The sequence below is a fragment of the Haliotis asinina genome, chromosome 7 (assembly GCF_037392515.1).
Source record: "Haliotis asinina isolate JCU_RB_2024 chromosome 7, JCU_Hal_asi_v2, whole genome shotgun sequence".
Lineage (NCBI taxonomy): Eukaryota > Metazoa > Mollusca > Gastropoda > Lepetellida > Haliotidae > Haliotis > Haliotis asinina.
In genome coordinates, this window is record NC_090286.1 from 58,592,625 (window position 1) to 58,607,965 (window position 15,341).

A 15,341-nucleotide genomic window follows, 5' to 3' on the forward strand; every position below is an offset into this window, starting at 1 on the left:
CCATCCATCCATCCATCCATCCATCAACACTCACAAGCAAAGGAGGTGTAAGAATAAGAAGTTGTTAAATGAGGAACTAGCTTAAACCTGAGAGGTGAATTCAGGCACAGAATGCTCAGCACCTTTGGCCTCATCTCGGCTTGTGGACTCTGGATTAGATTGTCCAAGAACTGTCTAACTTGGTCCACCCGTCGTGGTCCATGGAGTGCTGAGTAAAACTAAATTCAATCACTGTTCCTTGGGGGCATGGACATGTCGGTGTTTCCATCTTGAACGGGAATGCGAACGGACAAAAACGTGTTAGGTTCGGATAGAAACCGGATTATGATGATAAACCGCACAAGGACCGGAGTAAGAACGCAGTAAGAACGGGGTTGTGCTTATAAAGAACAAGATAGGGTCTAGCTCAGAATGGATATAAACTGACTAACGACGAGAATGAACTACTTGGAAACGTTGCCCACACGGGATGAACGGACAGTTGTACCCAGTCTAAACATAATACTAACTATCTGGACATGGGGTAGAGACGAGACAGACGTACTGAGAACTGTTCATGATCGAACCTACGTCGGAATATTTACAAACGTTACGCGCTCTCTTTCGTTCAAGCCCCTTTAACAATTACTTTTTGGACCTAACAGGAGACACTAAGAACTACTTTGGTATGACTCAAGCTTTAAGCGTGTTGTCGTATTTTAATGTTTGCAAAAAGGTCACTTTGGAACTGTCAATTGGCCTAAGCGATTCCGCCAAAAATATGCATTCTAAGACCGTTTCTATCGGTATTATCGCGTTAACACTTCCGTATACCTAGTGAAGTGCCGTAAAATCCCCGTGTTAACACAGAAATGTTTGCCATATGAATAACGCTTTATCAGTGAGTGTTATCTGTCTCAGGCTGGTGACACCGATCAGCTGACACCTTGACCAGCGTGCAAGGGCGCAGCTTTCCTTTCACCAATTGTAGCTCCTTTACTACATCGCCTTTCGCCTTTCTTCGTACCTTGACTATCCTTTGTATTATATCGTCTCGACGGTCCTTGGTACCATGTCATCTACTATCTTTGTGACTTTTTGTATTACAGCCACTTTTAGTATCGTGTCAGTTGTGATGATCATCCTTTGTATCTTGTTAGATAACACCTGCATCCTTTCTATGCTGTCAGTTGCGATGATCACCCTTTGTATCTTGTTAGATAACACCAGCATCCTTTCTATGCTGTCAGTTGCGATAATCATCCTTTGTATCTTGTTAGATAACACCAGCATCCTTTCTATGCTGTCAGTTGCGATGATCATCCTTTGTATCTTGTTAGATAACACCAGCATCCTTTCTATGCTGTCAGTTGCGATGATCATCCTTTGTATCTTGTTAGATAACACCAGCATCCTTTCTATGCTGTCAGTTGCGATGATCATCCTTTGTATCTTGTTAGATAACACCAGCATCCTTTCTATGCTGTCAGTTGCGATGATCATCCTTTGTATCTTGTTAGATAACACCAGCATCCTTTCTATGCTGTCAGTTGCGATGATCATCCTTTGTATCTTGTTAGATAACACCAGCATCCTTTCTATGCTGTCAGTTGCGATGATCATCCTTTGTATCTTGTTAGATAACACCAGCATCCTTTCTATGCTGTCAGTTGCGATGATCATCCTTTGTATCTTGTTAGATAACACCAGCATCCTTTCTATGCTGTCAGTTGCGATGATCATCCTTTGTATCTTGTTAGATAAAACCAGCATCCTTTCTATGCTGTCAGTTACCACGATACCCCTTTGAATCTTGTCAGTTAATTACAACGATAATTATTCATTTGATTCCATGTCATGTGTCATGTCGTCTTCCATGATCCTCCTTTGTGTCATGTCATTAACCACGAATGTCCTCGTGTCATGTCTTTTACAACGAGGGTCCTTTGTGTCATGTCGTTAACTTAAATTGAACTTTGCAGTGTGAATGACGAATTGCTTGTAGTTTTTAATTTGGTTCTATGACATATTCTGTGTGTAAATAATAATTAATGAATATGTTTAGAATCAAATTCATTTGAATTTTTATGAATGCAGACTAGATCACGTCACAATATAGCTGGAATAATGACGATGTAACGTTAGACTCAACTCAAATCATGCTCTTAACCACGATAGTGTGCTTTGTGTCATGTCGGATACCACTGTCGTCCTTTGTGTTATGTCTTTTACCACGAGTGTCATTGTGTCATATCATATACTGTCCGTTTCAAATTGTGAGTTGAATGCACGTGAATGCGACGTTCCTTGACCCTTCTCTGTACACTGAGCCTCGTTCAAAATGTACCAAATCATTTCCCAGTGCTGTGAAGGTGTGTGTGTAGCTGGAGGAAACAACTAAACCGTGTCTTTACTCCCAAGTACTTGAAGAAACCTTTTTGGTCAAGCCAATGGCTCTGAAAATGCATTTCTGCAGAAATTTCTGGCAGAATGTTTTCCTGCAGAAATTTGTGGCAGACGTTTTTATTTCACTACCAGAATGATCTTAATTGAATAAAAATGCAGACTATCTTGGGATACCTTATGGACCTTCTTTAGATGATGTGTTCCTGATAGTACATAGTCGTAGTCTTAAAACTATCCAGACAAATACCATTCTGTGTAAATACCTGTAATGGCTAAATATTTGGAAGAGTGTGTATTAGACCGTCTCTTCACTTGTATCAGATAATTTATGACACAGAAATTTATGATCTGAATTGTTGGGCTTGGGGTATTTTCAGAATACGAATATCTGATTCATCTGTATGTATAAACTAATTATCCTTGTGATGTTTTGCATGTATTCGTAAACTTATGGCAATGAAAAGGGGTGATGATGATGTTAATACCTCCAAGACCGGTATGAGGAATTTGTACAATTCATATCATTGTGCCATTAGATGTTCTGCTTCAGTTCTGTGTTAGGCTTATTCACTATGTTTCAGGTGTACTTCTTGGCAAAGAGGCCTGATGAGGCAGACTTTATCAATCAGCACTCGTTCGTTTACTACTGGTTTTAGTACTTAATGCCTCCTGATTATTTGCTTCATGGCTGCGCTGTTTGTTGCTCTTCGTTCTCACCTGGCCTGATCCAAATATCTACTCCTTGTTATTCAAGTACATGATGTTTGTCACATCATTCAATAATTCAAATCACTTGGTTGTCACTGTTAGCTTGAACATGGTGTAAGAACCTACACAGAAACGTTGCTATATTAACACGAAGTTGTTATTAATAAAACCCGATACCGCGTATGCAGCTCTTACATTCTTAACGTAAGTTGACAAAAAATCTAATGAAAGTCTTGCGTCGTGCTTGAGTTGTAAATTGAAGATTAAGTTGCCATTACATCGGTGATGGTTAAAAGGACCTGCCGAGTAACACGTTACTGTCAGCCGTCTCATTGGGGGACGGACAAAATCCCTTAAGAAAAAATTCTTTGGACAAAATCCCATTCAAGAATGACCAACATGGTACTATATCCCGTTTATATTTGTTATTGCTACCCTTTTCACCAAGACCCCTGTGAGTTAATTATCATCATGACAGAAGCTAGTGAGATCAGTTGATTGGCATGTGTTCGTAACAAAGGCCAGTGGTTGAAATGTTAAATTGTATAAATGTGTCTGTGATGACGACAGTTTATATCAGTGTTCTAGTGTACCGTCATAATATTATCAGTTTTTCAAACAGGAATAAAAATAATTATGTTAGTGACTCGTGGATTCGTACAAAATACAGTGTTAAACTGTTTGAAAATATTCCAATCATTATGATTCACCCATCCACATCTAAACATATACAATAGAAGAAGTTGTTATCCATAAATATGTTAACTCGCGAGTTTGGGGAATCAGCTCGTTTAGCAGCTAGGAGGTGTAACTATACCAACCCACACACAACACGAGAACCTGAGTGAATAAACAAGGAGTTTATTACGCCACAGTCACAGGATCATCTTTACATAATTAATCACAATAATATAGGGTACAAATAATTATTAAAACATATTGACAATCAGTAATCAGTTGTCAAAATACATTATCATTGTATGCTGATATACAAAGTACACAATCATCATACATCGATTTACACGACACATACTACATAAATCAAGATACATTTCTAACACATAACATCAACACAATTTCGTTAATACATCTTATAATACTAGCATATCCAAAACAACATTACGCAGTACATAATGAAATACACAGTTTCGAACATACTCTATACATTATACGAGTGTCATTCAACACGGGAAGATATTCACTCATAATACATTAATTGAAACAATACACGACACGCTCCGCGACAGCCACGAAACCACTATTATCAAACAGACAAAACATAGAACAGCAATACAGAGAGCGATTTGGGTTTTACAACGCTTTTAACAATATTTCAGCAATAGCATAGGACACCAGAAATGGTTTAAGACATTGTGCCCACGTGGGGAATCGAACCCGGGCCTTCAGCGTGACGAACAAACGCTCTAACCACTAGGGTACCTAGCCGCTCCTGAACAGAGCAATAGAGAGTAAAACAGTCTAAAATATATTAACGACCACGTTCCACCTAAACATAACGACCTTGCCAAGGATCTTAACATGTGGTCACGATAGCAAACATGTATTGCAGAAAACATTGAACAGTAATGGTAACGATTTGCCAAGGTAGAAGAAAGTAAAGGGTCTTACCTGAGTGAATAAACAAGGAGTTTATTACGCCACAGTCACAGGATGATTTGTGACTGTGGTCGTCCCTGTTTTATACCCTTTCCCAGTTGTCATAGCTAATCGGGTTTACTGATAATATTGCTGATAAGTTGTTGTATCTAAATCCTATTGCCTAATTCGAGTACCGATAACGTACCTACTGCGAAGTTAAGTTGCTCTATTTGTCAGAATTACATAAAGATTTTCATAACGTATTTGACCACAACGGCGTTGACAAGCGAAAGACATGATGCATCTGCTGACACATACAAGATATTGGTCTTGGACATTCGATATCAGTGTGACCACGAGTGAAGTACACGATATATTGGATTAGCCTATCTCTATCTGTTGACACTTACAAGATACTGGTCTTGGACCTTCGTTATCAGTGTGACCCTTGGCAGACTGAAGATGTGGAACGTGTAGCATTTTGATATTTCAATAAAATATTCTGTCGTAGAATCTTTATGAAATATTGTGCATTTCCACCATGTTAATAAATATTATATATTCAAATGTTGGGTTTTGTACATACAGAACTTGAAACTGACAATCTGATTTTGCACCCAGTTCCGTCCGATCCAGTCATCCGGGAAAAATGGAGGCAGTCTGTTTGCAACCCACAGATGTAATAACATGTCATGTGTACAGGAATCGCACCTGCCTGTCTGTGTAATTACATAATGTGACAGAGACAGACCCCAGGTGCACGAGCCATATATCAGTGTAGTTGTTTATGGTGTATAGCTTGATAGGTGTTACGCTGGTCAGTGATTGAAGTTGAGTATTGTATATTGTCATTAGCAGACAAGCAGACATTGAATTTTGTCTGTGACAGAGACTTCTCTATGTTTCCATACACATCATTTAAAACAGTTAAGTTTTCAAGCTGAACAATGAAATTAGCATTTCTAATTCTACACATTATTTGAAAACCTGGCTTGCAAATATGCAGGTATTGTACCAGTGTATTGTTATTACTGCCGACCCAAGATATTTGTAACCACAAGAAACATCTCTTGTTTTCCACAAAGTTAATCCTTGCACACATGACTTGTTTCTTCCCGGTACAAGCTAATCACTGCACATGTGCTATGGGTGGTGAAACAATTTTTCCCCCAGCGCTGGGGAAACGTTTGAACTTCCATTTCGTGGGGTTCTTTTCAATCGCGTTATTTTTCAACTTTATAAGTTCAATTTGCATTTTTGATAATTTGTTACTGAACGGAATCAGAGTCCACAAAGAAATGTTTTCTGTTGCATGTGACCTTGAACGGGCAGAACGTACTGGATAGACTATAAGACGTCTATTGTCCCTGCAGCACCAACAGGCTTTGTTTCGGTGTATTCCCCGAGTGGCCGCTCTCTGGATTGTGCAATTATCAACCGCGGTGTCCACTCAGAGACAACCGAACCGGAACGATGACCGCTTATAGAGACAACCTGATAAACCACCAATTAACAGGTGTGAAAACTCGGTGGCCACTTCAGCATAAATCATTGTTTCAACGAGGCAATTACATTTTCGCGGGTATTGTCACTTTGATCACTGATGCATTGTCGCATAGGTATTGTTTATCATCTCATCTGGTACGTTGGTCTTGTCGAGCATGCTGATGAATTCAAATTATGGCTCACATGTCTTACATCGTTATTATTGTTTGTATCTAGTATATGTCCGGTTTCGTCTCTATTCGCATAATAAACATGAAGCTACCACTCACGCAGGAATGTCATAAATTATAGTCTCTAATTTTATTCAATTAGATAATTCTGGTAGTTAAATGAAAAATTCTGCCAGAAATGTCTGCAGGAAAAAAATTCTGCCAGAAATGTCTGCAGAAATGCATTTTCAGTTGTGAGCTTGTTAACACGTGAACATCTCCTCGTTCATGAACACGCTCATTTCCTCGAGATCTTTCCAATGATATAAAATATGTGTTTGTAGCTCGCTCCCTCTTGTGGATCGAGTTAGGACATTCCGGTAGTTGTCCCGCCCGGCCTTCGTTACATTTGTCATCGCTTGTCATCGGGTCTGCATATATAATCCAATCTCAGCAACTCTTGGACTACCTCACATGTTTCAATGGTGTCAAAGTGTTCTTTCAGTGACATTTTAGACGTTGGGGGTAAAACAGCTTCCTGAACACATTTTGTTCTTGCCTCTATTGAGCAAACTGTTTGTACGAGGTCGAAGAGCAGTAGATTCTGATCATTATAATCGGACCGGGACTTATTGTAACTACAACTACAACTACAACTACAACTACAACTACAACTACAACTACAACTACAACTACAACTACAACAACAACAACAACAACAACTACTACTACTACTACTACTACTACTACTACTACTACTACATGGAATATGTGGGTCAGGTTTCACGTCAGTTTAGTTTGACACCAAATCATTTACAAAGGGACCATGGAGGACAGTCAGTATTCGTACAATTCATGAGGTGTCTGGTCACATTCAACCGCAACCATTAATTAAGGAGACAGTGGGGGCGTTTCGCGGTCACAGACCTTTATCACCACACCTCACGCAGGCGTACTTTAAGGTCCGTTATAACAAACCTCCTGCATAGCAACACGCCTTCTTTGTCAGCACAAATGATAATGCGGTGAAATCGATGGGACATGAATTCACCGAAGGAACCAAACCAGCTCAGAATATGCATTTGTAATTATTATAATCCCTACTTCTACATGACAATAATGACTTTTCGATTACATTTGGAATGGCCCCAATGCAAATATGTTCTGGAATCCATTACTTCTAATTGTAAACAATCGTCATGCTTGAGTAGTGATATCTTAGTTGGTTGGACAGCGAGCCAATTTAACGCCGAATTTTAGGGCTGCATACCTAAGTAACCCCGAATATTATCTGCTGCAAAAACGAGAAAGGGTGGAGTTTAATGTAAGGAAAATGGAGTACATAAACTTTGTAAGAGTACAATGTGCAATCATGTGATGCTATTAATACTGCAGGAAACACCCGTGATCTCTAAAATAACATGACTGTTTTTACAGAATGTTGTGAAAACAAGTTGTTTCAAAGGCATTTAGAAGTTGGAGGAATCAAACTTCTTTTTTATACAAGGTCACAACGTTTCGAGACAGATTCTAGTCTCTTCTTCGGGTGTATATATATAAGATCCAGGCAATTGATGATTGTACAACCAGCAAGCATACCTAATGAACACTTACACATGCACGAGGTATCGTATAGTCCCCTACACTTCTGCTTGCAGGAAGAAAACGAGATTTGCCTCACGTAGAAAGATAATACACGTCAGTTCCTACCTTCCTTTGATGACAGATTGATTTCGCTTCACTTCACATATACCGACGCAAAAATACACCTCTTTCTAGACATTACAAGGCTTGTTGTAGTAGCCCACAAAAAAGGTAAGCACGTTTTTGGAACCCTACAATAAACCTGAACATTTCTGTGGCATTTCATATCTCTTTCACCTTTTATGGACCGAACCTGTGTTTAAAACTCATTTTAGAGTTCATTATTCACAATGAGTGGTAAGTTCTATCTACTCGCCAGTTTAGTGGCAATGTGTTCACGTGGCGCGACCTTTCAGCAAGGTCAGTAAACAATAGACAACTCCTATACGCTTTACTTGGATCGAGGCTATAGTCCTCTGGGCAGGCATAAGGCACATGTCACGATGACCTAGATCTATCTGCACCCTTTATCTTAACTTATTACGCTGTCTGTTATTGGCCGACATCCTTTATCAGCTTATGACGGCCGTCCTGTTATGAGAGAACGAGATAGCATATCTGTTATGGATATCACGCAGCACGAGAGTATACTGTTGTCAAAGGGAGCATATCATTGGGAGTCTTGTGTCTTATCGGATTATGATAAGGCACTATGGTACGGTCATACAGACAGGAAAGTATGTGTTTTGTCACACATGTAAAACAGTTATATATTTCACTTTTCCTACAAAATGTAAATCATGTTCATTTTTTATCATTTCCATATTGCAGTGAAATATTTCTATATTCTAAGGTGTATTGAAACATTTCCACATTCTAAGGTGTATTGAAATATTTCCATATTATAACATGTACTGAAATGTTTCCACACTGTAAACATATTTCCATAGTCTAACATATACTGAAATATTCTCACATTTTTACATGCACTGAAATATTTTCACATTCTACCATACAGTAAAGCATTTCAACGTTCTAACATGCACTGTAGTATTTCCACATTGTAACATACAGTGCAGTTTATGAAATAACGTCTGCCCGGCGGCCCGCTGCTTGCTAGTTACATGGCGGGCTTACAACGTTATTGTATAGCCAGCCCTGTGGGCCAATTCATTTATGTCGCTTATACATATACCTGACAAAAACTAGTTAGGGATATATGTAAATTTTGAAATTATGAATGAAGATGTATTCGGTGACACACTGATAAAATATCAATAATAAAAATATCAATATCCCTAACTTGTTTTGTCCAGTATATAAAATGACATATTCTCAGGCTCATATTACATCTAGGCATTGTGGTCTGGTCTGTTTCAAAACATCATCATCAACGAAGTCGCCATGACAAGAATCCTTCGTCGCACAGAGGGGTCATGAATGGAGCAGAAATGGCGGGAACTGTTAACATGATTTGGGCGAGACGATGCTAAGGGTCAGCGATAACGAATTGTTATAGTATCTTCTGACCTTGTTTATGGCTACTACGTGATGCAGCGTTTTGTGTTATGAAGAAAATCGGTCACACAAATAAACAGCTGAAAGTCTGATTAGTCTTCAGGTGCTTCTGTGATGAAAACACTACACGTTAATCTTTGCATGGTAGGAAAGAGTTGTAGGACAACTTGTAAAGGCTGAATGCTTATTGCGCTACTCGTAATAGCGAGTCGTGTAAAAATAGATAGACTTTATTTCCTCATCAGCATCAGGGTGTAGATTTTCGAAGCTCACAAAATCTTAGCACTAAGATATTGAATGTTAAGTTATGGCACCTACGACTATCTCAGCGCTGAGAGAGCTTCGAAAATCTAGACCATGGTTTTCAGGTACATTACAAGTAAATCAATATGGAATTATGTGGCTAGACAATAGTAACTATGGCAATTTACATATGTAAAACTGTATGCACATTCATAGAATTAGTATGACTAATATTTTAGATGTGAAATGCGTAATACACAATTCGTGACAGCGAGCCGTGTGAAAATGCAGTGCCGTGTGCAGAATCAACATCACTATATAGCCAGTGTCAGTGCGCCCCTCATCAGTTCCGACGAAGAAACTGCACAGAGAAAAAGAAGATTTCGATCTGAACCACCTCACTCACATTTGTCATCATGTCCAGTTCACAAGGTAGGTGTGTTGTGTATATTGTTGACCCTTTGACTGGTAAACATTCTTCCAAATACTTGTCTGTCGGCGGCCATGTTCATGCAGACATCGGATTAAGATGACTTGTGTTCATGTTGATGATGCGTAACCATGTTAGGGGCTAGTATTCCTTATGCTACATCCAAGATCGGGGATAAGTATGCTTTTTGAATGAATGTGTGTTTATGGAATTGCTGGTCATACCTCCAGCCGACCGTGCGACCTCCTTGTCCGAAAGGTGTTGTTTATGTGGTTAAGGCAGTATTTTGTTTGGATTGTGTACGCCTACATGTTATAACGTGTCTATTGATAAATATGATGTGATGTGTATAGAAAATAACAACCCCAACCCCTACACACACACCACCACCACCACACACACACAAGATGAGAAAGATTGGGCAATTGCAATAATTACGAAAATCTTTTGATTGACAAATATATGTTTAAACAATTTTAAATATGTTTTGATTGGCACGATCAGTCAGATCTGCATTGCTACAAGCAGTAATTCAGAGTTTATATTACATTGGTAACAAAGCGTAAATTAGCCATAATGGTAGATCTCTGTTGAGTATATAGTGGACAGTCAAATAGGTAATGATAAGAATTTTCACAAACATATCCACAAGAACATTTTGGATTATCTATTTTATCAGCACGGAACAGATCTTAATTCAGTTGACTACACATGTAACCTAGTTTTGTAAGGGTGATATTAGTGATTCTCGTCCAAATTCAAAGTATTGGGGAGCTGTGTTTTCTGTTACAACAATATTTGATTTAAAAGAATTCAGTAACACGCTTCTTCTAACGTCAACTGGAAATTCAATCCACATTCTAACTGTGGATGGAAAATACAAATTATACGAAAACTTTAAACGTGAGAAGGGAAGCGAGACATTGTCAGAGTTACGAAGATTATAGCTACTTTTAGAGGCTACTTTCCCAGGAACAAGATCATTGAGGTACGATGGTGACATAATATGCTGAATATGTGAAAAAGACAAAGTTTTTGCTTTCTCCTACGCTCTGCTAAAGATTACCAACCAGTTTCATAATTAAGATGTTCATGATGAGTATATTTCGGCAAACCTGTATCAATTCTTGATGCTTCTAATTGCAGTTGTTCAAATTTATGTGTTTGGTATTGAGTACACCCATCCCATATTTCAAACACATATTCAAATGGGGTCTTGTGAACATTACATAAAATTCTATTAAATACACAGCGCGGTAATAAAACATTTACGTTTACGTAGAGAAGATGTCATTTTTGAAGTTGATTTTAGAATATTATCAATGTGGTCAGACCATTTACAATCTTTTGAAAATGTTAATCCCAAATGTTTATGATTATCAACGGTTTTGACCCGAACCCTGTTGAAGTAGAGATTGGGTGCCTTAACATTCTCATGCAAGGTGAAAATGATAGCCTCAGTTTTATCAGGATTATATGTTATAAGCCACCGCTTTGCCCAAGCACGCAACCTTTCCAAGTTTGAATTCAGTTCTCTTTCAATGAATAGATGATCATGAGAAGATGAGCCTGGCGACGCATCATCACCAAATAATCGTGTCGAGCAGTCTAAGTCATCAGCAATGTCTTTGACATAAACAAGAAATAAGAAAGGACCGAGGACTGACCCTAGAGGGACACCAGCTTGTAAATACCTCGGCTTGGATAGGGCTCCATTTACAAAGACGCTTTGTGAACGGTTACTTATGTAATCACCTTGCCAATTTAACAATGAACCATGAAATCCGTACTTTTCTAATTTCAACAATAAACCTTTATGCCACACACGATCAAAAGCTTTAGAGACATCACAAACACCACACGATAGATAGTGTGGAATTATAATCCATGAATAATTACGTGCGGTTTTTATTCACGAAGCGTGTGTAGTAACATCATTTTCAGAGTGAGGTATAAATTTCATAAAGCTTATGGGAAACTTTACTTCCGTAGATGAGCAGGTGATCGTTTGATAACATCACTATTGTCTATCTGTAATATATCTCAAATCATGTACGCGGTGATAAATTTAGATGTTGCCCTATTGCTGGCGTGCCGTGAATAATGAAACGACAAGATGCATAGTGTACATGTTAATGCTTAAATTAGTCCGTTATTCCAGAGATACTTCCGTATCCCTGCATTAGTGAGGGGTTTTACATCATACACCATACAGTGACAAACGTGTCTTAACACTAAAGGGGGCGCTGGTGGCTCAGTCGTTTACTGTCTATGGCTGGTTTCTCTAGGCATGTCAGAGACCCATGATCAAGGGTTCGAATCCCAATTTCGCCCTAAATCTCTTTGATTTGTCAGCATCATACTATTGAACGGTGACCAACGTGACTGAGTCTTGGACCTGTATCAACTGCTGCCTCGTGACATGCGGGTCAACGTGGCATTTAAGCACTCCCTCTGATCAACGTGAAGAAGGGACTTCTTTAGAGTTGTTTGTGATGAACTGTAGAATAAGCAAGCGCGTAGCAAGCCAATTTTTCATGTAAGCCCGGGCTTTTTTGTTCGGGTAGCTACACCCCTGACAAGGGATGGGTGTCAAGTGTCAAGACATAAAACGCTGACTTAGTATGTTTTTAATAGTTTTCATTTATACGTATAAGTACCCGTGGAAATATAGTTCCGCTGGGTTCTTGCTGGACGAGGCAACTAACGGGATCGGAGTGTCAGACTCGCCTTGGTTGTTGGGCGTCATGGCAACCCATCCGCGTAGATGGATGCTCCTGACACCTGGTCCAGCCTCTAACACAGTTTACCTGGAATATTGCAGAGTGAGTGTGTTTAGGTTTACGCCACACTCAGCAATATTCCAGTGGTTATGGCGTCGGTCTGTAAATTATCGGACCTGAACAAGACTATCCCGTGATCAACAGCATGAGCATCTACATGCGTAACTTGGAACTGATGACATGTGTCAACCAAGTCAGCGGGCCTGACCATCCGATCCCGCTAGTCGCCACAAGCGAATATTGGAGAGGGGGGCGCGGCGTTTAATATAACATGGTTAGATTCCTTCTTAATAAAATTCGGACAGGTCAGTGACTAACTATTACACACAAAACTCAAGGTCTCTTGGTGTTGATTAATATTAAGACTTCCAGTCTAAGTAAACTTAGTTTCATTATTACTACAATGAGTCTAACAAACCCTAGAAGGAAGTAGCGTCAGATAAGCTTTGGGTCTAATCAAATGACCGACGAACGGATTTAACCAACCACACAACAAGTACTATTAAGGGTTCAGTGGGACTTACAAAATTCCCAGGCCACTGACTGAACATCCGCATAAAACACAGATATTTGACCTGCAGTATGTACACTTTGTGGTTTCTGTTGATATGGTTACCGTCAGCAATTATGTCCACAAGCTGACTTCCTTGGATATTGCCAAAACGCTGTTTTCAGCGACTGTTTACTCACTGTTGTGGCGTGCTCCATGTGCTGCACCCGGATGAGATCGAACGGAAAATAGCATTCGGAATCTTCGGGTGCAAACCTTTCCGAGTTAAAAGGTATGTGCGGATGTCAACTTTTGCGATTTGGTAAGCTGTGTTCTGATAGGTCAATCTCAAAGGTCAGCTGACGCGACCTCGACCCTACTAGGGTTTCTTGGGGTTTGTTAGACTCAGTGTAGGAGTGTAACGAATAATATTGAGACTGTTTACTTAGATTGTTAAGACTTCATGCATTTATTGAATCTCATTTCTCCGTCTACTTCCAGGCGCCGGATGCACTTACGAGTGCAAGAACAACCCATGCGCGTGTGGCTCAGACTGCAAGTGCAACGGGAGCGATTGCACGTGCACCACGTGCAACGTCAAGAAAGTGTGCGCGTGTCCAGGTAAAGACAACCCAGAGGATATGTATGTTGCACAGCATATGCCACAAATCCATTTCTACTTGAAGGGATGAAAATATATTCATTAAACGTTAAGTGAAGTAGATATGTGTAGTTAACACAATACTCATTATCAGGAACTGCTGGTACATGGGCGAATCTAGAGGTGGGTGAAGGGATGCGCAGCACACACCCACCCCTTTTGTCCTGAAATTTTGTTATATAACCACTGAAACTCCGGTGAAAATGAAGTGTGCACATACCTTTCCCACTCAATGGTGTGCTCCTCTTTTCTGAACAGGTTGTATCCGCCCCATTGTATAATTGATTGCGCTCATACGTCCTGCCGAAGAAGGGCGATGCTGACGCCTAATGGTTAAAATGTCCTCTCTTGACTCCGATAACCCCGGTTCGAGTCTTCACATGACTACAATGTGTGAATCCCATTTCTTGTGTCTCCTGCCGTGGTAGTGCTGGAATATTGCTGAAAACTGTGTCAAACCATACTCACTCCCTCCCTCCCTCACTTTCTCTACAGTAAATCTCTTACAGTAAATACTGTTGCTGTTTCAGGTACGTGCAAGTGTGGCGAGGGATGCATCTCAGGAGAAACCTGTAGGTGTGATGATTCTTGCAACTGTAAATAACCAAGCCACGATAATATCCAATCACACAACTTCCCGTGACAGTGGAGGTTTTTTCATGAAAAGGACCAATTGTATTTCGCTGCACTGCTGCCTATCGCTGACATGAAATAGATGTGGAGTAGATATGATGAACCCAGCGATCCAAGATTGACAATTTACAGAGGCGCTGTCTAGGAAAACGTTTTCTTTTCTCTCACACATGTCAGAATCTCTCCTTTCACGCACATTAAAGATGTCTTTTACCTCCATTATCTGTTTTGTATTTTTCATCTGTTTTTGTTTTTGTGATCTCTTTAGATATCTACTTAAACTGGATTGGGATTTTGAACAACATTTAGAAGTGATGCTCAAGAAAGACCTCCGCCCGTATCCCCCCTTTAACTTCATTCCTGCCAAATCATATATCATCGGAATATATATTTCTCAACTGATAAGGAGTAATTCTAACATGTATATTCCATTGTATCTGGAGATATTGAAAGGCATATCCAACTTCTAAAAATGCCGCTGGTCGTTTTAATTAAGGGGGGATACAGGAGGAAGACTTTCCAAGTTGAATGTCATTTGAGGAACATAATTTCGAAGTATAAGATGAATGACAAAGAACATGGTAACGCTGACAATCGTGTTCCTAAAATGAAGAAGCTGACATCTATAAATTCTAGCCATTTCTCTGGATGG

General features: G+C 39.6%; 2 protein-coding genes across 2 annotated transcripts; one reads left to right on the plus strand and one right to left on the minus strand.

Annotated features, from left to right (window-relative positions):
- Nucleotides 1–1,023: 1,023 nt before the first annotated feature.
- LOC137292100 (protein SON-like) lies at nt 1,024–1,722 on the minus strand. The gene has a single exon (XM_067823644.1). It carries the CDS (start codon nt 1,720–1,722, stop codon nt 1,024–1,026), a length of 699 nt encoding a protein of 232 aa, XP_067679745.1.
- An 8,290-nt stretch (nt 1,723–10,012) lies between these two features.
- LOC137291564 (metallothionein 10-II-like) lies at nt 10,013–14,908 on the plus strand. Its single transcript, XM_067822942.1, has 3 exons — nt 10,013–10,124; nt 13,897–14,016; nt 14,587–14,908. The coding sequence occupies exons 1-3, from the start codon at nt 10,109–10,111 to the stop codon at nt 14,658–14,660; spliced, it is 210 nt and encodes a 69-aa protein (XP_067679043.1). The 5' UTR covers nt 10,013–10,108; the 3' UTR covers nt 14,661–14,908.
- The last annotated feature ends 433 nt before the right edge of the window (nt 14,909–15,341 follow it).

Coding starts and splice junctions, on each gene's coding strand:
- LOC137291564 (XM_067822942.1), top strand. Junction 14,017..14,586: donor GAAAGTGTGCGCGTGTCCAG/GTAAAGACAACC, acceptor TTGCTGTTTCAG/GTACGTGCAAGTGTGGCGAG.
- LOC137292100 (XM_067823644.1), bottom strand. CDS start 1,722: ATGATCATCGCAACTGACAGCATAGAAAGGATGCTGGTGTTATCTAAC.